General features: G+C 38.2%; 1 protein-coding gene across 8 annotated transcripts; it reads right to left on the bottom strand.

The window, feature by feature from the left end:
* LOC125256227 (4'-phosphopantetheine phosphatase-like) lies at window positions 1–24,980 on the bottom strand. Of its 8 annotated transcripts, none has more exons than XM_048172037.1 (18): window positions 24,841–24,980; window positions 24,309–24,403; window positions 20,622–20,830; window positions 20,314–20,497; window positions 20,101–20,193; window positions 19,849–20,002; window positions 18,276–18,457; window positions 17,895–17,976; window positions 17,708–17,808; window positions 17,441–17,446; window positions 14,608–14,763; window positions 4,081–4,193; window positions 3,756–3,843; window positions 3,365–3,516; window positions 3,197–3,252; window positions 2,145–2,194; window positions 236–340; window positions 2–134 (listed from the first exon to the last, which is right to left on the bottom strand). In XM_048172037.1, the coding sequence occupies exons 1-18, from the start codon at window positions 24,872–24,874 to the stop codon at window positions 30–32; spliced, it is 1,965 nt and encodes a 654-aa protein (XP_048027994.1). In that variant the 5' UTR covers window positions 24,875–24,980; the 3' UTR covers window positions 2–29. The 8 variants fall into 8 exon arrangements, 7 of the variants coding, with proteins under 7 accessions (XP_048027995.1, XP_048027994.1, XP_048027996.1 ...); XM_048172039.1 differs by having other exon boundaries at window positions 24,321–24,403; XM_048172033.1 differs by having other exon boundaries at window positions 24,824–24,979.
* Between the last annotated feature and the right edge of the window lie 312 nt (window positions 24,981–25,292).

Raw genomic sequence — 25,292 nt, 5'->3', positions numbered from 1 at the left:
TTTTCACCACAGGTAATAAGGGTGAGAACTCACTGAATGACAGGGTCCATGGCAGCTATTCTCTCAGTTAAGATCTGCAGCTCGCTGTTAGTGACATCATTTAGGGCAGGGCCTGAGTTACTGGCAAGCACAACCTAAAAGCCAACGTGCTCACATGTGTAAATAAAACTCAAAGAACACATTGAGAAGAGCCAACAATAACAATTTTCTTCTGAGACACTTGTTGTTGACTTACCTCTGTGCCTCTGATGAGGAGTTCTCTAATGAAAGGGAAAACCCCGAGAATAATGTCTATTCCACTATTATCTACGAAAAACAATGCACATTTATGAGGAGGACCCTGTAAGAGAAAGCCAGCAGGCACAGCGTTCAATCAAGACCAGGAAGACCTCATAGATTGTTTAACATGCCAAATATTACATTTTCAAATTTACACTTAAAATTTACATTTAAAAACACATGACATGATTTTATTTCCATATCCCACTCTCTCCCATTCTTGTACATCGACAATGAACAGGGTTGCCAGGTCTATGTAACAAAACTAGCCCAATGGCCAATCAAAAATAGCCCAAAAGTAGCCAAATTACCTTATCATTAGTAGAATATAAAATATTTCAATACAAGCATTTCAGTCAAATATAATTTATGCGATATGTCAAAACTTTAGCACCACAGAGGTGGAGGGAAATAAATCTGCAGCAACGGTTTAAAAAGTAGCCAACTAAGTAGCCTACTTGGCAACCCTGAGTATGTCAGTAGCATAAGCGCCGATTTATGTTTCTGAGGGTGGGTCCCCTGCCAGGGTAAAGACAGACTAGATGGAATTTTATTACTCAAACCACTGCCTCTTGCTGCTTCTGATTGCTTTTAGAGTCTTTGTTTTTGGTCTAGGATCAGTTTTCTCCATAATAATAGCATACTGGTGAACCAGATTTATCAAACGATCCAGTGTGTATCTCAAAGGTTTCTATTTACAACATTTTGCAGTGTTGAGCAATGTAGCCAATCACAAACATATCTATTAATTTCTTGAACGCAATGGCAATGGGAGTTTTGCAGGCCCACAAATCCTCTCATTATAAAAGAACAATTATGTAAATAAGAGATTCAATGTGTAGTCAGCTTCATTGATTATAACAGAACTTTGTGAGACTGCAATGAGCTAAGAAGAGTGACAGCTTATTAGTGATTATAAAAGGGAGCACTCCTTGCACACTTTCTGCCATGCCAAATCCTGCATACAGTATACAGTATTACAATTAACAGTGGTGTGTGCGGTTAGATTGTGCGGTTTTGTGTTTTTAAAGGGGAAGCGCATCTCCTTCGCCATACCCTGGAGTTGGTTCACCCTCCGCCTATAATTACCAACCAAACTAAAACACATTCCCGAATCTCAATCTTTTTTTTTCTCTTTTTTTTTGATTAGATAAAATGAATGGAGAATATCTCGTGTTTTTCTGTAGGTGCATGGCCATTTCTGTGGGATTGGCCCCTATGGTGAGTAGTGAAGCACAGTTTTTTTTTTTTTATAATTAAATAATAGCATTTTGTGTGGGAAGTTTTAATTCATACAAGTAATAAAAAAAATATTATTCAACTAATTGGTTAATGGCCTGTTATCTAACTTTAGTTGGTATCGACAAGATCCATTATCAGTCAACCTCTAATACAGATTATTCTAAATGAGGGAGTTCGTGCCTGCAACAATTTATTAACATACTTTTTTTTTTTTTCATTTATTGTTACTCAAAAAACCTTTGTAGTACAACTTAACATACTACTTATTTGATTTGTAATTATATATGTCATAAAAATTACTTGCTCTTAATTATTTTTTTAAAAAGGCCCCAGGGAACATGTGTACATTTAGAATACATTTTAGCTTGATTTAAATCAATCCTGATTCCTGTGCAGATTTTACAGTACACACAACTATGTGTAAATAAGACCAAATGTCCTGTTGCAGTTTTTTTTTTTTTTTTTTTTTTTTTTTTTTTTTAAATGGACAAAAGTGCTCATTAAAAATGAAGAGATACTATTATATCACACCTTGTGTGAACACAGTGTTTTAGTGCAGCTAACTATAAAGTTCAATATGGCATTTGAGAGACTTTAAAGTCATTGTCGATTTAAGATCTGACCTTCATTCTCTCAATCCATTGGTTGTAGGCATCCACAAGCCATGGCCTCTCTGGGAATATAAAATATAAAACTTAAAAAGTTATCAAAAAATACAGTAGAAACAATAATACTATAAATAGGATTACAATTTAAAATAACTGTTTTCTACTTTAATATATTTCTATTCTATTCTATTTAATATATTCTATTTTAACATATTTTAATATAATTATTCCTGTGATGGCAAAAATGAAATTTTAACAGTCATTACTCCAGTCTTCAGTGTCACACAATCCTTCAGAAATAATTCAAACATGCTGATTTGGTGCTCAATTGTTATCAGTTATTATTGGTGCTCAATTGTTATCAGTTATTATTGGTGCTCAATTATTAACAATGTTGATAACAGTTTTATATTTATGTGGAAAACATAACATAAAACATATACATTTTTTCAAGATTCTTTAATGAATAGAACATTGAATAGAAAAGCATTCATTTTGAAAGAGAAAAGTTTATGAATTTCTTTGTCACTTTTGATCATTTTAATGCCTCCTTGCTGAAATAAAGTATTAATCTCTTTTTTTTAAGAAAAGAAAGAAAATACTTTTATTCAGCAAGGACACATTTAAAAAAAAAAAAAAAAAAAAAAAAAAAAAAAAGAATGGTAGTACATAATAAAAATATTAAGCAGTTAAACTGGTTTCAACACTGATAATAAAAAATGTTTCTTGACCAAATCAGCATATTAGAATGATTTCTGAAGGATCATGTGACACTGAAGACTGGAGTAATGATCAGGGTTTTTCCTGCACTGAAAATATTTTTGTGGCTAAAAACAGACAACAGTCTTAAAATAGACAACAGTTCTTTTGAATTGTAATAATATTTAATAATAATGTTGTAATAATATTATTTTTTTTAGTGTATTTTTGATCAAATAAATTCCAATTATTCTAAAGTTTTGTCCAGTAGTGTACAAACATAAAAGAGTTTATCACTTATCAGACAAAAAATAATTTGTAATATAACATTTTATCATTATTATATGAAAGTTTAAAAGTTTTCATACCTTGTAGTTGTTGTTTTGCTTGTTCAAACCCAAAGTCTGGATCTGATTCAAGCACGCTGAAAAAAAAAAAAAAAAAAAAAAAAAAAGTAAGAACATTCCCCAAACAAAAAAAATCTAAAAAAAAAAAAAAAAAACATCTTCTCCTAGCATATTTGTTAGTACACTCACTCTGACACGGCTTTGGCTCCCCAGTCGAAAACGTTGCCGGCCAGGAGGCCTTTGACCAAAGTGAACTGTCTTTGCTCCCAGCTCAGCTCCTCTACTGACTTCACCACCTTTAGATAGTATTTCAGGGCCATGTCATTCTCTTTCTGCTTGATCTGCAAGGAAAAAAAGAGAATCAGACTGTTAGATAATTCTCCGTTGACTACTAACAAAAAACACTCAACATAAACAATGGTTTAACCACTGGAAAATAGACAAACAGATGCACAGAGATAGATATTGAAACAATCTCATAACAGATAAAATATGTTTACAAGATTTTAAATAAGAGATTGTGGGGAACTGGTGTAATTTGAAGCACCACAGGCAAGGTGAAGGATGATTCAATGTAAACCTTAGAGTAGGGGTCAGGAAAGTTGAACTCGTTTAAACAGTGTTCTCTTGTGTCTAAAAGACTTCTGACGGTGAGGGATCCATAAGCACTAGAGATGAGAGGAGAGGCAAGCTACATTAGAAGAGAGAAACACTCATCCAGCAACACTCAAGCGCGCACACACACACACACACACACACACACACACTACAAGACTGTAACTCATAAAACATCCTAATCACTACTAAGATCTTGTTGAATATTAAGCCACAGATATATCAGTCAAGCTGAAGAATGAACCCATGATGAGTCATGGCAGAGGCTGAAGGTTCAATGGTGGCCTTACAAAGGCTGGTGCCGGAGGGTCTGGAGTTTGTGACGGTATTTCTGACGAAACTTCTCTGCCCTCTCCACAGCCTCTGGTTGGTCTTTCTGGCTAGCCACGGCTCGCTTCACCACCTTTTAAAAAACAAAATTAAGTCAGTAACATGTGGATATAAGTTTAGGATATGAGAGAGATATAAGAATAGAACAGGGTGTAACGGACCGCTAATTTACAAAGGAGAGTTTATAGTCTGTATTGATTTATTTGTACTAAGCTGCCTTGAAGGACTTTTATTTTGATACGGACTTGATGTGCAACATTTGTACTGTATAAAGCGCGACCCATTTCCACCAGGTGTGTGTGTGTGTGTGATGTGAAGGACACAGCCTAAAAATCTATGACGGTTTTCTCTCCCCATTGCATTTTTGTGCATCCCACTTGAGGGTTATAACGATAAATGAGTTTAATGTCTATCATTTTGTAATTGTATCGTTTTATTTTTGATGTTGGTTATTGTGTAGGAGTTATTCAGTGTTTGTTTTTGGGTTTTTTGGGGTTTGCTGTAACTCTTACGGTGTCTACATGAGTGTCACGAATAAGACACTAATGGAAACATCAGTTTAAGGAGTATTTGACCATCATTCCAGTGGGGTAGCAACTCAGGGGTATTCAAAGTTCCAAGAGGTCCGGTCTCTATATTTCTATCCCAGTGGAGGTCTGGACAATACTTTTTTAGAACAGTTATACATTTCCATCGGGGAAGCCACAGAACTCTGTAAAAGAAAAAATCCTAAACATTCAAAATAGTCATCAAAGATGAGAATCCCCAAGCCTAAGCAGTAATGTTTAAGAATTTTTAACCAATATTTACCAAAAACAAAAAAGTACATTTAATTACTCCCAACTGAATATGAATATTAAAAAGGTAAGATCAGGCCCTTTATTATTATTCTTTTTTTTTTTTTTTTTTTTTTTTAGACATCTACGTAAACAACACACAGAAGGCCTTGGGACTGAGAAAACATACTGGGGGCTTTAGCTCTTAAGAAAAGTCTGGACCATTTTTATATTTTGCTCAAAGTAATAAAATACTAAAACAATGTAATATAATGTAATGTAATAATCTAATAATTAAAACTCTCATGAGCACAAAAAGTTAACTAGTAATTTCAAAGTGTTTTGTCTTCCGTTTGCCATCTCTAAATAATGTTCCAAATTATAACATTATTATGAATGCTCTTAATATGCTGATTAATGGCTAAATGTATGGCAAAAAAAAGAATAATTTGCCATTTTTCTGCAGCATTTTGCAAAGTATGTTTTGCTCACCATGTTTCTACTGTTAAAATCCATGTCATCTGCAGCTTTCAATGTGTTACGTCCCGTAGCGTTCTCTCTCTCTCTCTCTCTCTCTCTCTCTCTCTCTCTCACTGTCACTTGTTACAGGTCCCGTAATTGGATGACGTCGCGGCCAGTCATCGGAGTCTCGCGACATCCCGAGAACCAATGAGACGCTAGTGGGCGCGTATAAAGACCCGGATGCGACACGAGCGCGGGAGAAGCGTTTGCTTTGTTTTGTTTGCTCTCCTGCGTTTGCTGTCGTGTTTTTGCTCTTGTTTAGTTTGATTTGTTTATTGTGTGTTTTCTTCACTTGAAACTGTGTTCATCATGCCCTACTACTGATACTGTGATTATGGCGTGACTCGACTCTTGATTTGTCAGAGTTTGTTCAAGTCCTTCTCCGATACATAGTGATGGGACCAGGTTAGTATGTCACGTGACTTACACCTCGCAACACGTAGAGTAAAGTTGTTTAAACACACTAGTTTAGGAGCGGGTGCCAATTTATGTATTTATGTTTGTTAGTTAGTGTAGATAGCGGTGTTCTACACTGAAGATGTTATTTTCCTTGCTTTCTTTTGATTAGTTTAGAATTTGTTGGGGTTTAGTTAACTTGTTTTGTTTTATTGATTTTTTTTGTTTTAGCACCGCTCTCGTCCCTCGCTTTGTTATCGTTTATTTTACTTTTGTACATAATTTGTAAATAGGTATTTGTTTGTTTTGGATGTATGTTTGGTTCACTGCTTATTGTATCATTGGTGTTTTGTTACATTGAATTATTTTTCCCTTACTAAAAGCAACTACAAATTTAGTTCTTCTCTGCCTGTTTCTTTACTACACACATCACATCTCCTTAATAAATGAGTCCATTCTTTTAACAGCTTTTTAATAGTTAATCTTTTCTCATGTTACGTCTCCATATCCTCTAGACGCCAGGGGGACGTAACATAATTGGGGGCTCGTCCCAAAGCGATGCTGTCTCCTTTGTTAAGGAATAAGGTGTGTGTGGTTACAGGCAGAATTTTGTGTGAATGCAGGTTGAGCAAATTTGGTCTCGTGGCATATGTTGATGAGTTTTGATGGCGTTTAACTTGCAGAGCTTTGTTAATAATCCCTCATTAGAGGTGATTGAGAAGTGCAGAAAAGATGAGTTGTTAATTATAGCTAACCACTTCCAAATTGCGATTCCAAAGCAAACTTTAAAAAAGAAAATTAAAGCTGAATTGATTGACTGCTTAATTGACTCTGGAGTGTTAAGCTTGCCGGTGGTAGACCGAGGGGCAGATCTTGCGGGCATGGAGCAGAATGCTGGGAAGGTAGGTGAAGGTGAGGGCGAGTTAGTCACAGCGGAGGCGGAGGCTACCGTTGGGGCAACTCTTCCACCTTTTGAACCTTTTTCACCAGTCTCTCCCAGGTCAACAGGGGAGGCGCAGTTGAGAGTGCGGATTGAACGGCTCCGTATGGAAGCTCGAGAAAGAGCACAATCCCGCCAAGCAGAACTAGATCTGCGTCTACAGGTGCGCAAGCTCGAAATTGAAGCCGATAAGGAGGTTAAGCTTCGACAGTTGGACATCGAGGCGGCGAAGGCTGCTGCGGTTTCCTCTGTTCCACAGAACTCTTCATCGGTAAGTGACAATTCAGCTAATTCGACTTCAGCCACTTTTGATGTTGGCAAACATATTGCCTTAGTGCCAAGTTTTCGTGAAACGGAAGTGGATAGCTATTTTAACGCTTTCGAAAGAATTGCAACTTCTTTGGGTTGGCCAAAAGAGGTATGGTCATTGTTGTTGCAATGTAAATTAGCTGGGAAAGCTTTAGAAGTTTATTCAACCTTGTCTTTAGAAGACAGTCTTAAGTATGAGGTGGTTAAGCTAGCTGTACTTAAAGCTTATGAATTAGTCCCAGAGGCCTATAGGCAGCAATTTCGTACTCGTAGAAAAAACGCCAGTCAAACGTACGTCGAATTTGCCCGAGACAAGGGAATCCTTTTTGATAGGTGGTGCGCTTCTAGTAAGGTGGATGATTTCACATCGCTTAGAGAGCTTATGCTACTAGAAGATTTTAAACAGTGTCTTCCAGAGAGAATGGTGCTGTATTTGAATGAACAGAAAGTAACAACTTTATCTCAGGCAGCAGTGTTAGCGGATGAGTTTGTGCTCACACACCGAAATGTTTTTCAGCCAGCAAGCATTGAAAAGTCCTTTTTTAGGGTGCCGACGAAAGTTCAGCAACCCAAGTTAAATGGCGAGAAGCCCAAAGAAATGCGGGAGTGTTTTTACTGTCATAAGAAGGGACATGTTATAGCGGATTGTTTGACTCTGAAGCGTAAGCAGCAGACCCAAACAAAAGAGGTTGCATTTGTGAATGCCATTGATCCGGGTGCACATCTTGAACAGATTCAAGGTGAGGTTGACAGTGTTTATGTACCATTTCTTTCTAAAGGTTACGTATCATTATCAGGTAAGGAGGAAGATCAGGTAGAAGTGCGGGTGTTAAGAGACACGGGCGCTGCCCAGTCATTTGTGTGTGCAGATGTTTTGCCTTTTTCAGATCAGACATCAGTTGGATCTAATAGACTCGTACAGAGTTTCAGCATGGAGGTCATGAGAGTCCCGGTTCATCGTATCCATCTGCAGACAGACTTGGTGTCCGGTTTTGTGGAGGTAGGAGTACGCCCTGCTTTACCAGTGAAAGGGGTATCCTTCATTTTGGGTAACGATTTGGCCGGAGGGAAGGTGGTACCTTCACTTGAGGTAGTTGATACTCTGACAGAGCATAGCTCTGATGATTTGGCACAGAAATATCCAAGTGCATTTACTGCTTGCGTCATCACACGTGCTCAATCAAAGAAAGATGGTGGTGTGTCTTTATTTGACTCTTTCTTATGTGCAGATCAAGAGGCTGAGGGAAGTCTTGCAGATGAGTCTCATGTCAGTGATCAGGGGAATGAGGTTGTCGTAAGCGACCCATTAATATTGACGGTAACTCGTGAAAAGCTAATTGAAGCTCAGAAGAATGATATTTCACTTGTGAAATGTTTTAAACTGGCTGAGAAACCTGCACTTAACAATGTCTCATTTTTAGTGAGAGATGGACTGCTGGTGCGGAAGTGGCATAAAAATAATGCTGTCGAGGATGAGTGGAACGTTGTTTATCAGGTGGTGGTTCCTTCCATTTTTCGTCAACAGGTATTGTCGTTGGCGCACGATCATCTGCTCTCCGGACACTTAGGGGTGACGAAAACATACAATCGTGTTTTACAGCATTTCTTTTGGTACGGTTTGAAGCGTGACGTTGTAAAGTACTGCAAGACTTGTCATGTTTGCCAGTATGCTGGAAAGCCAAACCAGGTGATTCCACCAGCCCCTTTAATTCCAATTCCCGTCATAGGCGAACCTTTTGAACATGTGATTGTGGATTGTGTTGGTCCTTTGCCAAAGACCAAATCTGGTAATCAGTTTTTATTGACTATTATGTGTTCAGCTACCAGATACCCGGAAGCAATTCCACTACGCAAAATCACATCCCGAGCAGTCGTTAAAGTTTTAACAAAGTTTTTTACCACATTTGGTTTACCAAGAATTGTCCAGACTGATCAGGGGACTAATTTTCTGTCTAAGTTGTGTGCTCAAGTTTTTAAGTCACTCAATATTACACATCGCATAGCCAGTGCCTATCACCCAGAAAGTCAGGGGTCCTTGGAGAGGTTCCATCAGACTTTAAAAGCAATGCTTAGGAAATACTGCCTCGAGACAGGGTCCGAGTGGGATGAAGGTGTTCCCTTGCTTTTATTTTCAATTCGTGAAACAGTGCAGGAGTCCCTCAAGTTCAGCCCATCAGAGCTGGTCTTTGGCCATACTGTTAGAGGACCATTGAAAGTCCTAAAAGAGAGGATGTTAGGCATTGAGGACTCTAAGAAAACAAACGTGTTAGACTATGTTAGCAAATTCCGTGATCAACTTCAGAAATCATGTATGCTGGCTCGTGAGACATTGGCTAAAGCTCAAGGCAAGATGAAAATGTGGTATGATAAATCTGCTGTCAACAGATCTTTTGCAGTTGGCGATCAGGTGCTGGTTCTACTTCCCGTTCCAGGGTCTGCATTAACTGCACGGTTTTCAGGGCCTTATGAGATCTTGGAGAAGAGAGGAGAGACAGATTATGTATTGCGTACACCAGATAGGAGACGTCAGAAACGGGTATGTCATATCAATATGTTAAAAGCTTACCATACCAGAGATGACAGGGAGTCACCTAAGGAGAAGGAAGACGATTGTGTCCGTCCAGTAGGTGTGGCATGTGACAAGAGCTCATTTGCTGACGATCAAGACAATGCGGAAGGCTTATTGGAGTTAGATACCCCATTGTTATCTGCTAGATTGTCTAATTCTGAAACCCTAGCCAATCTGTCAAGTTTCTTGGCACATCTTAATACCGATCAGAGGGATGATATCATTAAACTCCTTAGCAATTTTTCTTCTATACTGGGGGACACTCCTACACTAACCAATGTTTTACAGCATGATATCAATGTAGGGGAGGCCCAGCCGATTAAGCAGCATCCTTATAGAGTTAACTTTATTAAAAGAGCTGCAATGAAGAAGGAAACTCAGTATCTATTAGAGAAAGGTTTAGCCAGTCCTAGTCTTAGTGCATGGAGTTCGCCATGTCTTTTGGTACAAAAGTCAGATGGTACCGCACGCTTTTGTACAGACTACCGACGTGTCAATGCTGTAACTGTCCCTGATTGTTTCCCGATGCCACGGATAGAGGACTGTGTTGACAGCGTTGGTTCCGCCAAATTTGTGAGTAAGCTGGATTTGCTCAAGGGATATTGGCAAGTTCCATTAACGCCCAGAGCATCTGAAATTTCAGCTTTTGTAACACCAGATTGTTTTCTTCAGTACAGGGTTATGGCGTTCGGCCTGCGAAATGCCGCAGCCACTTTTCAGAGACTGGTTAATTTGGTTCTTGCTGATGTCCCGAATTGTAACGCTTATCTTGATGATATTGTGGTTTATTCACAGAGTTGGAGTGAGCATGTATCTCTTTTAGAGACTGTGTTCAAGCATTTGCAGGAGGCTTCATTGACTTTGAATTTCTCCAAGTGTGAAATCGGTAAGGCTACAGTGACTTACCTTGGTAAGCAGGTGGGGTATGGTCAAGTACGTCCGGTGATGGCCAAAATTTCAGCGATAAATGACTTTCCAGTACCTAAGACCCGACGTGAGCTACGTAGATTCCTGGGCATGGCCGGTTTCTATCGGTGTTTTTGTCGCAATTTCTCCTCCGTTGCTGCACCATTAACTACTTTACTCAGTCCTTCAGAACATTTTGTCTGGTCAACTGATTGTCAAACAGCATTTGAAAATATTAAAGTGTTGCTGTGTAGTAAGCCTGTTCTGTCTGCTCCAAATTTCTCCTTGGCGTTCAAACTGGAGGTGGATGCGAGTGATTTAGGAGCTGGTGCCGTACTCATACAAGAGGATAAGGATGGAATCGATCACCCGGTCTGTTATTTCTCTAAGAAGTTTAATAGAAGTCAACGGAACTATTCAACGATAGAGAAGGAGGCTTTGGCTTTGCTGTTGGCAATCCAACACTTCGAGGTTTACGTTGGTTCTTCTGTATTTCCTGTGACTGTTTATACAGACCACAACCCTTTAACTTTTATTTCACGTATGCGTAACCAGAACCAAAGGTTGATGAGGTGGTCCCTTATTTTTCAGAACTACAATCTTGAGATCCGGTACAAGAAGGGTACAGATAATGTCGTGGCAGACGCTCTGTCTCGGGTCTAAGGAAGAGTACCTACTGGTATAGGTTGGTTCTATCAAACATGTGTATGTTTGTTTTTTAAGGGTGGGGGTGTTACGTCCCGTAGCGTTCTCTCTCTCTCTCTCTCTCTCTCTCTCTCTCTCTCTCTCTCACTGTCACTTGTTACAGGTCCCGTAATTGGATGACGTCGCGGCCAGTCATCGGAGTCTCGCGACATCCCGAGAACCAATGAGACGCTAGTGGGCGCGTATAAAGACCCGGATGCGACACGAGCGCGGGAGAAGCGTTTGCTTTGTTTTGTTTGCTCTCCTGCGTTTGCTGTCGTGTTTTTGCTCTTGTTTAGTTTGATTTGTTTATTGTGTGTTTTCTTCACTTGAAACTGTGTTCATCATGCCCTACTACTGATACTGTGATTATGGCGTGACTCGACTCTTGATTTGTCAGAGTTTGTTCAAGTCCTTCTCCGATACATAGTGATGGGACCAGGTTAGTATGTCACGTGACTTACACCTCGCAACACGTAGAGTAAAGTTGTTTAAACACACTAGTTTAGGAGCGGGTGCCAATTTATGTATTTATGTTTGTTAGTTAGTGTAGATAGCGGTGTTCTACACTGAAGATGTTATTTTCCTTGCTTTCTTTTGATTAGTTTAGAATTTGTTGGGGTTTAGTTAACTTGTTTTGTTTTATTGATTTTTTTTGTTTTAGCACCGCTCTCGTCCCTCGCTTTGTTATCGTTTATTTTACTTTTGTACATAATTTGTAAATAGGTATTTGTTTGTTTTGGATGTATGTTTGGTTCACTGCTTATTGTATCATTGGTGTTTTGTTACATTGAATTATTTTTCCCTTACTAAAAGCATCTACAAATTTAGTTCTTCTCTGCCTGTTTCTTTACTACACACATCACATCTCCTTAATAAATGAGTCCATTCTTTTAACAGCTTTTTAATAGTTAATCTTTTCTCATGTTACATCTCCATATCCTCTAGACGCCAGGGGGACGTAACAGGGAGAGAGAAGCAATGCACACAGAGCAGAAAGGGCTTGAATGAAGGGTGTTTGGCTCTAGATAAAAATATTAGAGGATGTGGTGCCGAAAGATCATTATCATAAATGACCCTGACCACTTGTGGTGTGAACTGCACCATTGTTTTTACACGCTGCTCACTTTAATCTGTATTAATAGTATAATGGCACAATTATGCCCAAGGTCCGGATGGAACCAAGCCGGGGGCCAGAACCGTACCGTGGTCCGCCATTTGAATACTGCTGGAACAGAAGCTATGAAATTTACTGACAATTACTGAATCAATAAAAAAATATATAGTGTACAGTAAACCTGACCCTTCTAATCTCAGCCTCTGACTGCAAGCCACCAAAGTGCTACAGAGCATGACGCAAATGACACAAATGTCACGGCTTCAATTCCAATGAACACACTTAGTGAATGCAAGGTATACATTTCATCTACAAGTTGCTTTGGATTAAAGAGTCTTCCCAGTTAGTAAGTATAGAAATCCAATCATAATGGCTAGCTCTATACTTTCAGGAAACACATAGCAATTCTGTGGAGGAACTACATATCTACATAGAGGTATGTAGATATGATAACTACATATCACACGATTTATATATATACGATTTATATTCATATCATACGATTTATCACGTGATTGCATCATGATTCTCTCTTCAACAATTCTGAAAAATTCTAAATTTAGATTTTTTTGCTCCCCACATATTCGCAATGGAATTGTGTTCTCTGGAGACAGCTTTATTCCACTTGCTACCAATTATACACAAGCACACACAACATCAAACAATATATAAACTTGCATAAGTCTTCATGGTTGAAGCAAAATACAAAGCCAATTGCAGGCGTCATTGCACATGGCATACACAGGACAGTGAAAATGTACGATGGCATTTAAGTGTTTTCTAGCGGTGTAACAATTCACTTGTTTTCTCAATGCATCAATTACAAATCCTGACAATGTATATGAATCGATCTTGAAACATGGATTTTTGAATCGTCAACTGTTTGTTTCTGTCAATAACGGTCGATTTAAAAAGCTAAGAATCAAATTAATTGTGATTTCACAGTGATTCAATTTTAAATTATATGAACATTAATTTATTACATGCGTCATTTGACTAGCTTGATCGCTCCGTACCATGCCTGGGCGAGGTATGCCGAAGGCACGGTGTGTATTCAGTGTGATCGCTAACTGTGCCAAAGCACAAAACAGCTACTATTGTGTTGGGGACAATCATGCTCGTGCTCGGTACAAGGGAACTGTGCTTAGTGTGAGTGAGTGAGTGAATGAATGAATGAGGCATTTATATAGAACCTTCTTATGTACTAATGTACACCCAAAGTAGGGCTGCACGATTAATCGCATGAGATTGTCATGCGTGTCTCGTCAGTAAAGCCGGTTCTGTGAATAGCGGTAAATGTCCATCACCTGCTTTCAAATGGAGCGGCACTTAATATACAGAGCCGTAGTTCGCGGACAAGCTACGCAGTATCGCGTTCATAATCGCAGATGAATCGCCTTCGATTATGAACGTGATATTGCGTAGCTTGTTCGCGAACTACGGCTCTGTATATTAAGTGCCGATCCATTTGAAAGCAGGTGATGGACATTTACCGCTAATCACAGAACCGGCTTTACTGATGAGACACGCATGACAATGGCATGCGATTAATCGTGCAGCCCTAACCCAAAGCGCTTTACAATCATATCAGGGGGTCTCTCCTCAACCACCACCAGTGTGCAGCATCCACATGGATCCACTCTTAAGCTGCAAACTCATTGCATGGCCACTACTGCTGAACAAAAATGTTTCTTTGCTTGGAAACTTCACAGCTATTTTCTATAAAGAAAATATACTGTTTTACGGGTATCATTGTTTATATGGGCGAGACGAAGACGCGTTTTGCATATACTACAAAAAATTTTGAACACTAGAACGTTACACTAAAAGTTACATGAACGTCTAGGTTACTATTGTTCCCTGAAGGAGGGAATGGAGACGTCACGCCGATACTGACGTAATGGGGTCTCACCTGGGAGCCCAATCAACTCCGAGTGGTACAAAACGAGCCAATCGAGATCGCATGTAAATCTCACTGGCCAGAGACACACCTACCCGGCACATACGGGTATAAACAGGACCGGCATAGTCACTTTTCTGTACATTGTTCATAGAAGGAAACTGCTATGCTATTTTTCCCCATACTGGTCAATTATTGTTTCAGATTAAACACATTGTTAATCATTTTACAAGACGGTCAGAAAATCACAGTTGGTTGTTTTTGTCAGAATAAGCCACAAAAAATTGAATGGACTTCAGGCTGAGATGTGAGACTTGTAAACTTATTTTCTAACAAGTTAACATAGCAAATTAGTCTGAAAGCCTCACCCCATCCAATGCCTCCTCAAAGCAGAAGAGCCAGTACTCCCGAGCCAAAGCATCCTCAGTCAAGTCCACTGTGTCTGGGATATAAGAGGTTGGGTCCTGCAGCAGGGGGAGGTTCACGAGCTGCCTCTCCAGGCGGTCCATCTCCAACATGTCAAACTGAAGACAATGAAGGAAGAGGAGTAAGTACCCACAATGCTAAAATGGCAATTTGTGTATTCATCTGCAAAGGAACTGCAATACATCATCAGCAGAAATGCTGTTGACACCAAGAAGAGGTTAAAACAGCTTCCAACAACTCTTTCAGTCTTTAATTAAAAAAAAAAAAAAAAAAAAAAATTATCTGAAAGTCTGACTTAGAATAGTTTGCAAGAGCATGATTATAAAACACAAGGCTGTGAAAGCAGACTAGTGAGTAAATGAGTTTTCCTGTTCAGTGTGATGTTTAAAGTCACGACAAAATCAAAATTGAATTTTTTTTTTTTTTAATATTGCAGTATTTATTATAAATAATTATCCATGCCCATCATTGTTTTTTTTTTAAATGAATGTGCCCTCATAATCTTTAATCAAAATAACTTCCCCTCCAGAGAAGAAAAGACTATTGCAACTTCTGTTTCGTGCTGACTTGTGTCCTCAACAACCTCCATAGTCCCATTTAGCCACCAGCTCAAGACAAGTAAAAGCTTTAAAAAAAAAAAAAAATTTCACAAGGGGGTATTGCTGATGTAGTTTATGTTGTAGAATAAAATGTGAAAATATCTTGATCAAACCTTATTTCAGGCCCTTTAACCAAACACCCATTAAAAAACAACAACATCGTCTTCAGGACGATGGAACTGGAAAGCTATAAATGCTAACTTGTTTCCTGGCTTTGCCTACAAAAATAGGCCAAAACCAGGTAAATAGAGTGCTCATCTCTGCAGCACCATTTACAAGCCCTACTCAACTGTTATTTGTGGTTGTAACCCATTCACCAGGACAACACAAAAAAGTATACAAATTCAGAGCCACAGTGCTGCTAAATGGAAAAGAAGGCAGTGTCTTGAAACATGTTTAAAAGCTGAACTCGGCTCGGCATCTTAAAAACATGACACTCATGCATGCAACACTGAAAAAGCAGCGATGACAAGTGGTGCAATAGTCAAAGACATCCATCTAGCACATGTTTGAGTTAAAACATAAAAAAAGTGCAAAAACACATTCTGTGTGAACAGGTCCTAACAGTGTGATCAAAATTCCACCTTTATGACACATTTTACCACAGCAGTAACTGTCAAACATACAATATGGAGAGTTCTTATATACTACTAGTTAAGGTGCACTTATGAAAAACAAATGCATCACACTGAATAATATCCATGGCAGCACACACATACAAACACGATTCCAAAAAAGTTGGGACACTGTACAAATTGTGAATAAAAACAGAATGCAGTGATGTGGAAGTTTCAAATTTCAATATTTTATTCAGAATACAACAGATGACATATCATATGTTTAAACTGAGAAAAATGTATCATTTTAAGGGAAAAATAAGTTGATTTTAAATTTCATGGCATCAACACATCTCAAAAAGTTGGAACATGGCCATGTTTACCACTGTGTGGCATCCCCTCTTCTTTTTATAACAGTCTGCAAGCAAACGTCTGGGGACTGAGGAGACAAGTTGCTCACGTTTAGGAATAGGAATGTTGTCCCATTCTTGTCTAATACAGGCTTCTAGTTGCTCAACTGTCTTAGGTCTTCTTTGTCACATCTTCCTCTTTATGATGCGCCAAATGTTTTCTATGGGTGAAAGATCTGGACTGCAGGCTGGCCATTTCAGTACCCGGATCCTTCTTCTACGCAGCCATGATGTTGTAATTCAGTGGTTCCCAAACTGGGGTACACGTACCCCTTGGGGGTACGTGAGGTGACAAAAGGGGGTACCGAACAAAATGCTGAGTAGTTCATTTAATTCTACCTTAAAATAATATTAAAAATGAGCATGTATTTCTAACTGCCAAAATGTCGGTGTATTGTGTTCACCGACAGTGTTTTCTGGAAGTATTCCTGAGCCCATGTTGTGATTTCCATTACAGTACCATTCCTGTATGTGATGCAGTGCCGTCTAAGGGCCCGAAGATCACGGGCATCCAGTATGGTTTTCCAGCCTTGACCCTTACGCACAGAGATTGTTCCAGATTCTCTGAATCTTTGGATGATATTATGCACTGTAGATGATGATAACATCAAACTCTTTGCAATTTTTCTCTGAGAAACTCCTTTCTGATATTGCTCCACTATTTTTCGCCGCAGCATTGGGGGAATTTGTGATCCTCTGCCCATCTTGACTTCTGAGAGACACTGCCACTCTGAGAGGCTCTTTTTATACCCAATCATGTTGCCAATTGACCTAATAAGTTGCAAATTGGTCCTCCAGCTGTTCCTTATATGTACATTTAACTTTTCCAGCCTCTTATTGCTACCTGTCCCAACTTTATTGGAATGTGTAGCTCTCATGAAATCCAAAAATGTGCCAATATTTGGCATGACATTTCAAAATGTCACTTTCAACATTTGATATGTTATCTATATTCTATTGTGAATAAAATATACGTTTATGAGATTTGTAAATTATTGCATTCTTTTTTTATTCACAATTCATTCAGTGTCCCAACTTTTTTGGAATCGGGTTTGTATATTCATGATAAAAAATAACCTTCCGAGAACCTTGTATTTTCAGGAAATACTGCTACCAGTGATGGCATAATAGCTAGAGGATGAGCATTTGTTGAAAGCAAAAAGCATCCAGAGAGAACTCAAAGAAAAGCCTGGATGGAAAAGTACTTACTGAAAACTGAGGCAAAAGGTTACGGAATAGATGGGGAAGATGGATGGAGAAGAAAAAAAAAGAAAAGAGATGAAATGACAACATTACGGAGAACACAAAATAGGTCATGAAGGATAAGCAGCATGCATCTCAGTTGACCAAATCCATAAATACTGCACTAAAGATATAATTCCAACTACATTCTACTTTGTCTCTCAAAAAAGATGTTTCTTTAAAAAAATACTGCAGCAGCCAATTTACAGTGGGCCTCTTTTTGTGCCAACTTACCGTTCCGCTACGAGCCCGCTGCACGGGATTTAAGTCTGGAGATACACTCATGAGACCAGAGCTGCCAGCATAGTTCTCTCCCCAGCTGTACTGGTTAGGGTCTAACAAAAAAACAAGTCAGTAAAACAAACTACAATCTCTGCAGCAAGTACTAAACAGTTTGATTGTGTATATGACAGTAACTTACTGTCTTCTTCTGCCCCCTTTAAAAAGGCCCCAATAGCACCAAGATATCCTTCATGTCTTAGAAATAAAGCCTGGACCTCCCCCTACAAATAAATCCAATTCTTTATCGAAAATATCCACACAACATAGCAGTATGTAATGAGATTTCTATCTTGAAAATGAAAGTGAGAAATAACATGTAGTCATTGTTGTATTATACAATAAGAAATATAAGAGAGTGATGAGAGACACATTAAACTAGCTATGAAGGAAATCACTTCCCTGGGACAATAATCAGTTAAACAAAATATTTGACATAATGCCACGTTTGACCTGATCAAGTTTTCCAGCAAGCCATTATTACACAGCTTATGAACAGATTAAAAAGAAACAGGTTGGAGACCTTAGTGAAGAAGTTGATGCTATAGGTGATGGTGTGCATGGTGACAGGATGTCCTCGAATGAAGAATCCTCCGAAATAGACTCTGGTAAGGTTATGCAGTTTGGCGTAGAGGCAGGCCAGCTGTCCAATGTCATTGCTTATCATATGCAGTAGACTCTTTGCCATGTCTTCTTTGGAGAACTCTGAGTAATACATACAAATATAAAATGCCCATCTAAGTAAGTGAGATCTTATAACGCTCACGTCAGGGTTTGTCCTGGTCCAAAAATGGTCTTCGGTGGTGACGGACAAACACGGTCACCCTCACACACAGTACATGTGAAGTGCGAGCCCAGTACTGATAATAAATCCAAAATAAATACAAAGAAACAGTTTGTAATATTAACTTATCCAATTTATTTATTATTTTATAATTTATTATTAAAAAACAATTATTGTCAGGACAGATCATTAAAAAAAGTGTTTAGAGAACTATTTCATACTTAAAAATCTGTACATATTTATGTAAAAAGTCACTGAGTGACTGTTTTGTAAAGTTAGTATTAAAATGAACAAAGTAACACATTATTACATAGAAAAATTGGCAGGTCTATTATTTTGCATTTACACTCCAAGAATTAAAGCACTTATCATTTGACATGTATCAGATTGTTTTGTTCTGTCCATTGCTATGGTTAATACTGTCAATCGGATTCAAATTGTGCATCTAAATATGCTTGTCAATCCAGGAACTTTGCAATGTGTAGTTAGCAGCATGAAAAACATATACTTGCTGCCATTATAACACGAGGTACACAAAGCTGCACATTTGTGAAAACTCCTGTTATAATCAATGAAGCTGTCTACGCTGTGCAATGAATCACTTATTGACTTTGTGTTTATACTTGGTTATAACTAAAGGATTCAGTAGTGTGCAGAACTCATGCTGAACAAAAACTCCATCGTTTTGAGCGGTGTCGAGTGGACTCTGACTAACTTAAACATCTTCAAGACACATGCTCAACAAATATGACAGATATGACTGTGATTGGCTACAAAGCTCAAAGCTGCAAAAACACATTGCAAATAGAAAACTTTGACGCTCTTCACGTGAGCATTTTAAAGAAGCCTGCTATCAGCAGTTACCGGTACTGCAGAACAGTAGATATCGTCAAATTAAATAAATCTTTTCCGGGGTGCGGGACAAAGGTTAATTTTGGTGGTCGGCTCTGGTCACCAAAATATTTTCAATGCAGGAAAAACCCTGCAAGTAAACTATTCCTTCATTTGAATAAATGGTGCTAAACAGTGCATACCTAAATAAAGATGTTAAGTATGTTGTGGCATATTCACCAGCTAGATAATCTGCTGGTCTTTGTTTTTATGTTACTTTAGACCTTCAAAAGGACCACTGCAGGTTTCTGTTACATTTCCCTCATACACGCCTTTGTGAAACCAAAGACCTTTGGCTTCATTTCACACTATTAACACTGCCAACTAGGTGAAGGTTCAAATGACTCTTCCTGGGTGAGGAAAACAGATCATACAATAAACTGCCTCTCGTTACAATCAAAGCAAATGATCTTTACGTTACCTTTGTCTGTGGTGGCTGATTTCCCAAAGCTACTTGCAATGAGGTCACCAGTTAAACCCAGGGACCCGTAAGCACCTCCATAGATGTCTTTAACAAGCATATCCACATTTGTGTGTTGTCCTTTGGAAGCTAACTGCAAAAGTTCATCAAACCTCTAAGACGGAGAATGGGAATGGAAATTCAAAATAAGTAAGTGCATGAAAAATAAAGAATAGACAGAAATTCCTAATAAAAATTCACAAAATGAACCACCTTAGTTTTTGTGAGTAATGCTCCAAGACCCCAAAAAGTGCCACCACCTATAGAACTGCCACCAATACGCTCAAATTTGTCCTCTGATTCAACCTTCAAAAACAACATATGGACACTTTCTTTAGAACGTCACAGAGTCCGCAAACTCAGAATTTCTGTGTGTGTGTGCACAATGTCACAGAGACATGTAGATCCTGTTATATATGGATATACCTTTACTATTGAGACTCCAGAGCCAATATTAATAAGTAGGTATGGGAAGATGTCCGGGTGTGTATTCTGGAACCGGAATTCAGAATCAGCGTGTTTGGCATACACAAAAGCCTCATGTGGGATATTCTTCAGAACAAAGTTGCATCCCTTAATCAGACAAGTCATTTCATCCTCTTTGTCCACTCTAAGAGGAAAAATAAATGATATAACTACCATTACAACAATTCACAATAAATGCTTGATTGTTTAAATCCTTGAACTCAAAGCATGTCAGTATTGTTCTCAGTAAGCTCTAAAATTCTACTTACTTTAGCTTTAACTTTTTCTCTATCAAGTCCTTGAACTTGTACGCCCCTCCACCAGTAGCTTTGATGACTTTGGTTTCTGTGTTAACCAAGTGGTCCTTAATGAAATCCAGGCAGGTTTCAATGTAAGCATTCTCAAACTTGATAAAGTGAAGACGGGCAGTAATCTCTTCCTGTACAGATATCTCATAAAGAGGGTCGCCATCTGTTTCCTGGAAACCAGTAAAATGAAAAATTATGCTACATGATTAAATAGAAAGTAAAACAATGATATCCACAGGTAAAATAAAAATAAGACTTTAATAAATAATAATACAATAATTATACTGTATTTATTATAAATGATAATTATAAAAAGATTGTTGTAACTAATGTTAACGTACAGAATCTTCTACTATAATTTAAATATAATATGTATAACATAATATTACAACTAGATTAAAATATGTTTTAACCAACATGAATTTAGGTAATAACCAGATTTATTTTCAAAACATGCTCTGAGATGAGAAGCATTCCAAGGCAAGCTGCACTCTAATAACCGATAGAGAAGCACATATGTGGATACTGTACTTTTCCATAAAGCCATACACTTATAACTACGCTATTAGAGATTATTCATGGAGAGAAATTTATATAGGTAAACCCCCTTGTCAGGTAATTCTCACACATACTGAGAATATAATCCTATGCAATCCTATCCTATGTATAATCCTATGCAGTTACTACTACTGCAGCTACTGATTAGGCAAACACTTTATTACTTTCCCACTGGTGTGTGAGGTGGTCTTTTGGTCCCTTTTCTGCATTTGTTCAACAACAAGACAATTTAACAAGAAACCAATAATAAAATATTATTGGTATAACGTGTTAAAACCAAGTGTGAGGTGTTGTAACATGATTACATTGCTTAAAAAAAAAAAATTCCTATAATATAGAATGTTTATTTATTTTATTATTGCCATATCAGTATTTTCAAAAGGTTATTTTCACTGGCAAAAAATAAATAAGCACAATATTTTGTATATCATTATTTTCTCCCACAAACTTTTGATCAGCTATTAATTATTATATTATAATAATTACTAAATTAATTATTATTAAAAACTATTAATTATTAATAGTCACCTTTTTCATAAAATCCTGAGGAGACACTAAAAGCGTACTGATATTGGCAGGCTCCGAGCTTTAAAAAACAAGCTAACTCAGAGAATTCTGTGTTTTGAGCAATTCGGACTATCAAAAGTGTTGATATTACTCAAATTTTTACTTTGTAAATACTGATTTCCCTTAATTTGATGGGTGGACTTAGTTAAAAGTAACACAGGCAATAAATAGCATGGTCACTGGTTAGTCAACCAAAGCAATGTGTAGACACTGGCTCTTCTCATGTCACTTTTTTAACCTGTATTTCCCCCTCTCATATACATGCCATGCTTAAAGTCCTGTTCACACTGACAGCATTCAAGTGGTTGGTGGTCACAAACTCACAAACTCATACACAAATTAAAAAAAAAAAAAACCTGGAATGTATGATCGTTAAAACCCTGTTCAGTCAAAATGGAATGCACTACCTCCTGCAATACCTTGATAGACTGGAATCTAATGCAAGGTTCCTATTTGTAGAATTCAGTTTAGTTTAGTTTTAAAGGTCCCATGACATGCTACTTTTTGGATGCTTTTATATAGGCCTAAGTGGTCCCTAATACTGTATCTGACGTCTCTTTCCCGAAATTCAGCCTTGGTGCAGAATTTCAGCCACTAAATCCAGTCCCACAATGAGCTTTCCTCAGGACATTCCGTTTCTGGGTCTGTAGCTTTAAATGCTAATGAGGAGGAGAGAGGCGGGGCAAGGTGGAGGGTGGGTGTGGCCTTAACCAGCTTGCGGCCACGGTACCATGCGCTAATGCTGACAGTGGATGTATCGCAATGGCTCGTAGACACGCAGTCGTTCAAGCCTTTCAGTTTGACACAGAATCTGATCCGGATGGAGAAGCACATTTAGTCTGGATACGGTACTTTAGTTGGTTTATGTATGCTGTTACAGTTATTATCATGTAGCTAATGCTAGCCTACATTGTTGGCTCTTCATGTTGCTCTGATTTGCTATCGTATATATATTATATATATAATTATCAGCTATAGACACTAACCAGCCCAACTAAATTAGTCAGACCTCTGCCATTATTACAAATACCTTTTCGGATAGGTGCCGTTGTGGAAAATGTGCTACTATGCCAACATCATTTATTTGTTAACATATTTTTATATTTCATAAATCTTAAAAGTTTTTACAATCTTATTACAATTACATCAAGCTCTGCAATCTGGAAATATGGATATCGTGTGCGCCATAACACCAACAGCAGAACGGTTATCCAAACAACAAAGAAATGTACAACACTCACGTTACAGTGTGTGTATTTACACACATACTTGATGCTGTCTAGCTTTACATTAGCGACAGTAACTGGGCTGTATTGGCCCACGTTGAGGAAACAGTCGTATGTGAAATGTGTGGCGCAGACTATGGGAAGTTGTATCAGCACATTACCAGAGAAAATAAAATTAACCCACTGTTTCTTCATAGGCTCGGATGAAGGAACTAAAAAAAATACTAATGTGTTCATTTGTACATCCAAACACTGAGCAACTGCCATGCTTCGCTCGTTTACAAGGCATGATGTCTCTCAAGGAAAAAAAAAAATATTGCGCTCGCCTCACACTGTAGTAGCTCATTTTCTCGTGGGTGGGCAAAGCAGAGAAATATAGGGTATGACGACATATAGGGAAGATTCCAGATTGGGCCGTCTGAGCTTTCATTTTCTCAATTTACCCAGGGCTCGGTTTACACCCATCACCTTTTCTAGCCACTGGGGGACCATATGTAGGCTAGGGGAACTCATATTAATGTTAAAAAGCCTCATAAAGTGAAACTTTCATGCTATGGGACCTTTAAGTTCAACACTATCAAGTAGGAACTGAATTCATTCACAATGGTGACAAGACAGCTGTCTATCTAGTGCAGCTGAACACACTTAAAAAAGTGGAGGTGAACGTAAACCTTTTTAGACAAAGGCCCAGCAGAGTCAGCAAATCCTTGGTCACCAAATCAGACAAAACTAGACTACATCAGACAGGCAGTACAACTAAAAGAATAATTGGTACCCTCTTTGTACTCTTGCCCTTGGGTAAGTGGTATAGAGCACTGAGCTCCAAAACACCCAGAAACAAGAACAGGCCCTTCCCTGAAGCCATACATGTCAATAAGAGACAGTTAACGGCCACTATTCTCTTTTACCGTTTACTGTGAAATGTTCTGTTGAAAAAGTACATAATGCAAATATACATTTATACTTTTGCAACACATTGTATCCAATTTGCTCACACATGCAAGTCATTTTCTTTTTTTAACTTACTCTGTATTCACGATATATGTTGTATATTTTATATCCAAGTGCTCAGAGACAGAGAAAAAAATTCCTTGTGTTAGAGCACTTGATCAATTAAGCTTTTCTGGTGCCGATATAAGTGACTGATTTATATAATTATGCAAGCTAACATTAAGTACTATTTGTTTTACTTTTTTGTAAAGTCAATTAATTTCTCATCCAAATTCCTGAAACTGCCTCCAAACAAAAGGCCCCTAATGGTTATGTGCAACCATGGGGTTAAATGAGAAAATCTTACCTGCAAGCTTACCTTCGCTGAATGATCGAATGACCTTACTTTGGCAACTTTGTGCTGAACAGTGGAGTAATAGGCCAGTTTTGTCAAAGAGCCACCTGTCAGATAAGATGAGGTCAAATTGTTTCTTTATTCTATATTTATATACACTTAACCTTCTCAAATCCGTTAATTATTCTGTTATTAACACAATACACCAGGAGTTGCTTGAGTCCACCAAAACATCTGACAATTATAATCATGATTGCACTTTGCAGTCCAGAAGAGCATATAAACCTCATCGTTCAGGTTTATTTCTATAATCAACATTATTCAGTTGATATTTACAGCCTCGAAGTCTCCATCAAAAGTGTTTGTTGATATTTCTCACATACATTGAATGAACTGACAGATTAGCAGCACGCGCTAACAGGTTTGAGCACAGCCCTGCCCAACAAACTCTGACACGTCCAAACTCCACAAGTGACTGTAGTACGAACAAGAAAAGAACAAGGGTGGAAGTTTGCATGTGATGATACCTATATCTATAGCGAACCTCTTGGCGTTCTCCAAATTGCGGAAGATTTCATCCGGAGGGAGTGTTATGCTCTTATCCATGCTGTGAGATCCTCTGTCCGCCCCTCCAGACAGCGCCATCTTACTGCGAATGTTTTGCAAACTGCGACGCAACGTGAACAACGCGTCAAAGCTCCAGAGTTATCGGCGAAATTTTACAGTAAAAGTCCCATGCGCAGAATAGAATAGAATAGAATAGAATAGAATAGAATAGAATAGAATAGAATAGAATAGAATATGCCTATTTCTGAAACATTTAAATCACCAACATCATTACCTCCATTAAATGGGAAGATTTATAGAATTCTGAGAATAAGAGGGTAACTTTTTAACATTAAAAAGGCACAGTTAACATTAAAATGATCATATTCCTATACATTTCCATTTATTAACAATGTAAAGATACACGAAAAGTTATTTGCTGAGATTGTG

This window comes from Megalobrama amblycephala, linkage group LG21 (assembly GCF_018812025.1).
Source record: "Megalobrama amblycephala isolate DHTTF-2021 linkage group LG21, ASM1881202v1, whole genome shotgun sequence".
In the NCBI taxonomy this organism is placed as follows: Eukaryota; Metazoa; Chordata; class Actinopteri; order Cypriniformes; family Xenocyprididae; genus Megalobrama; species Megalobrama amblycephala.
This window is presented reverse-complemented; position numbering and strand designations above follow the sequence as displayed.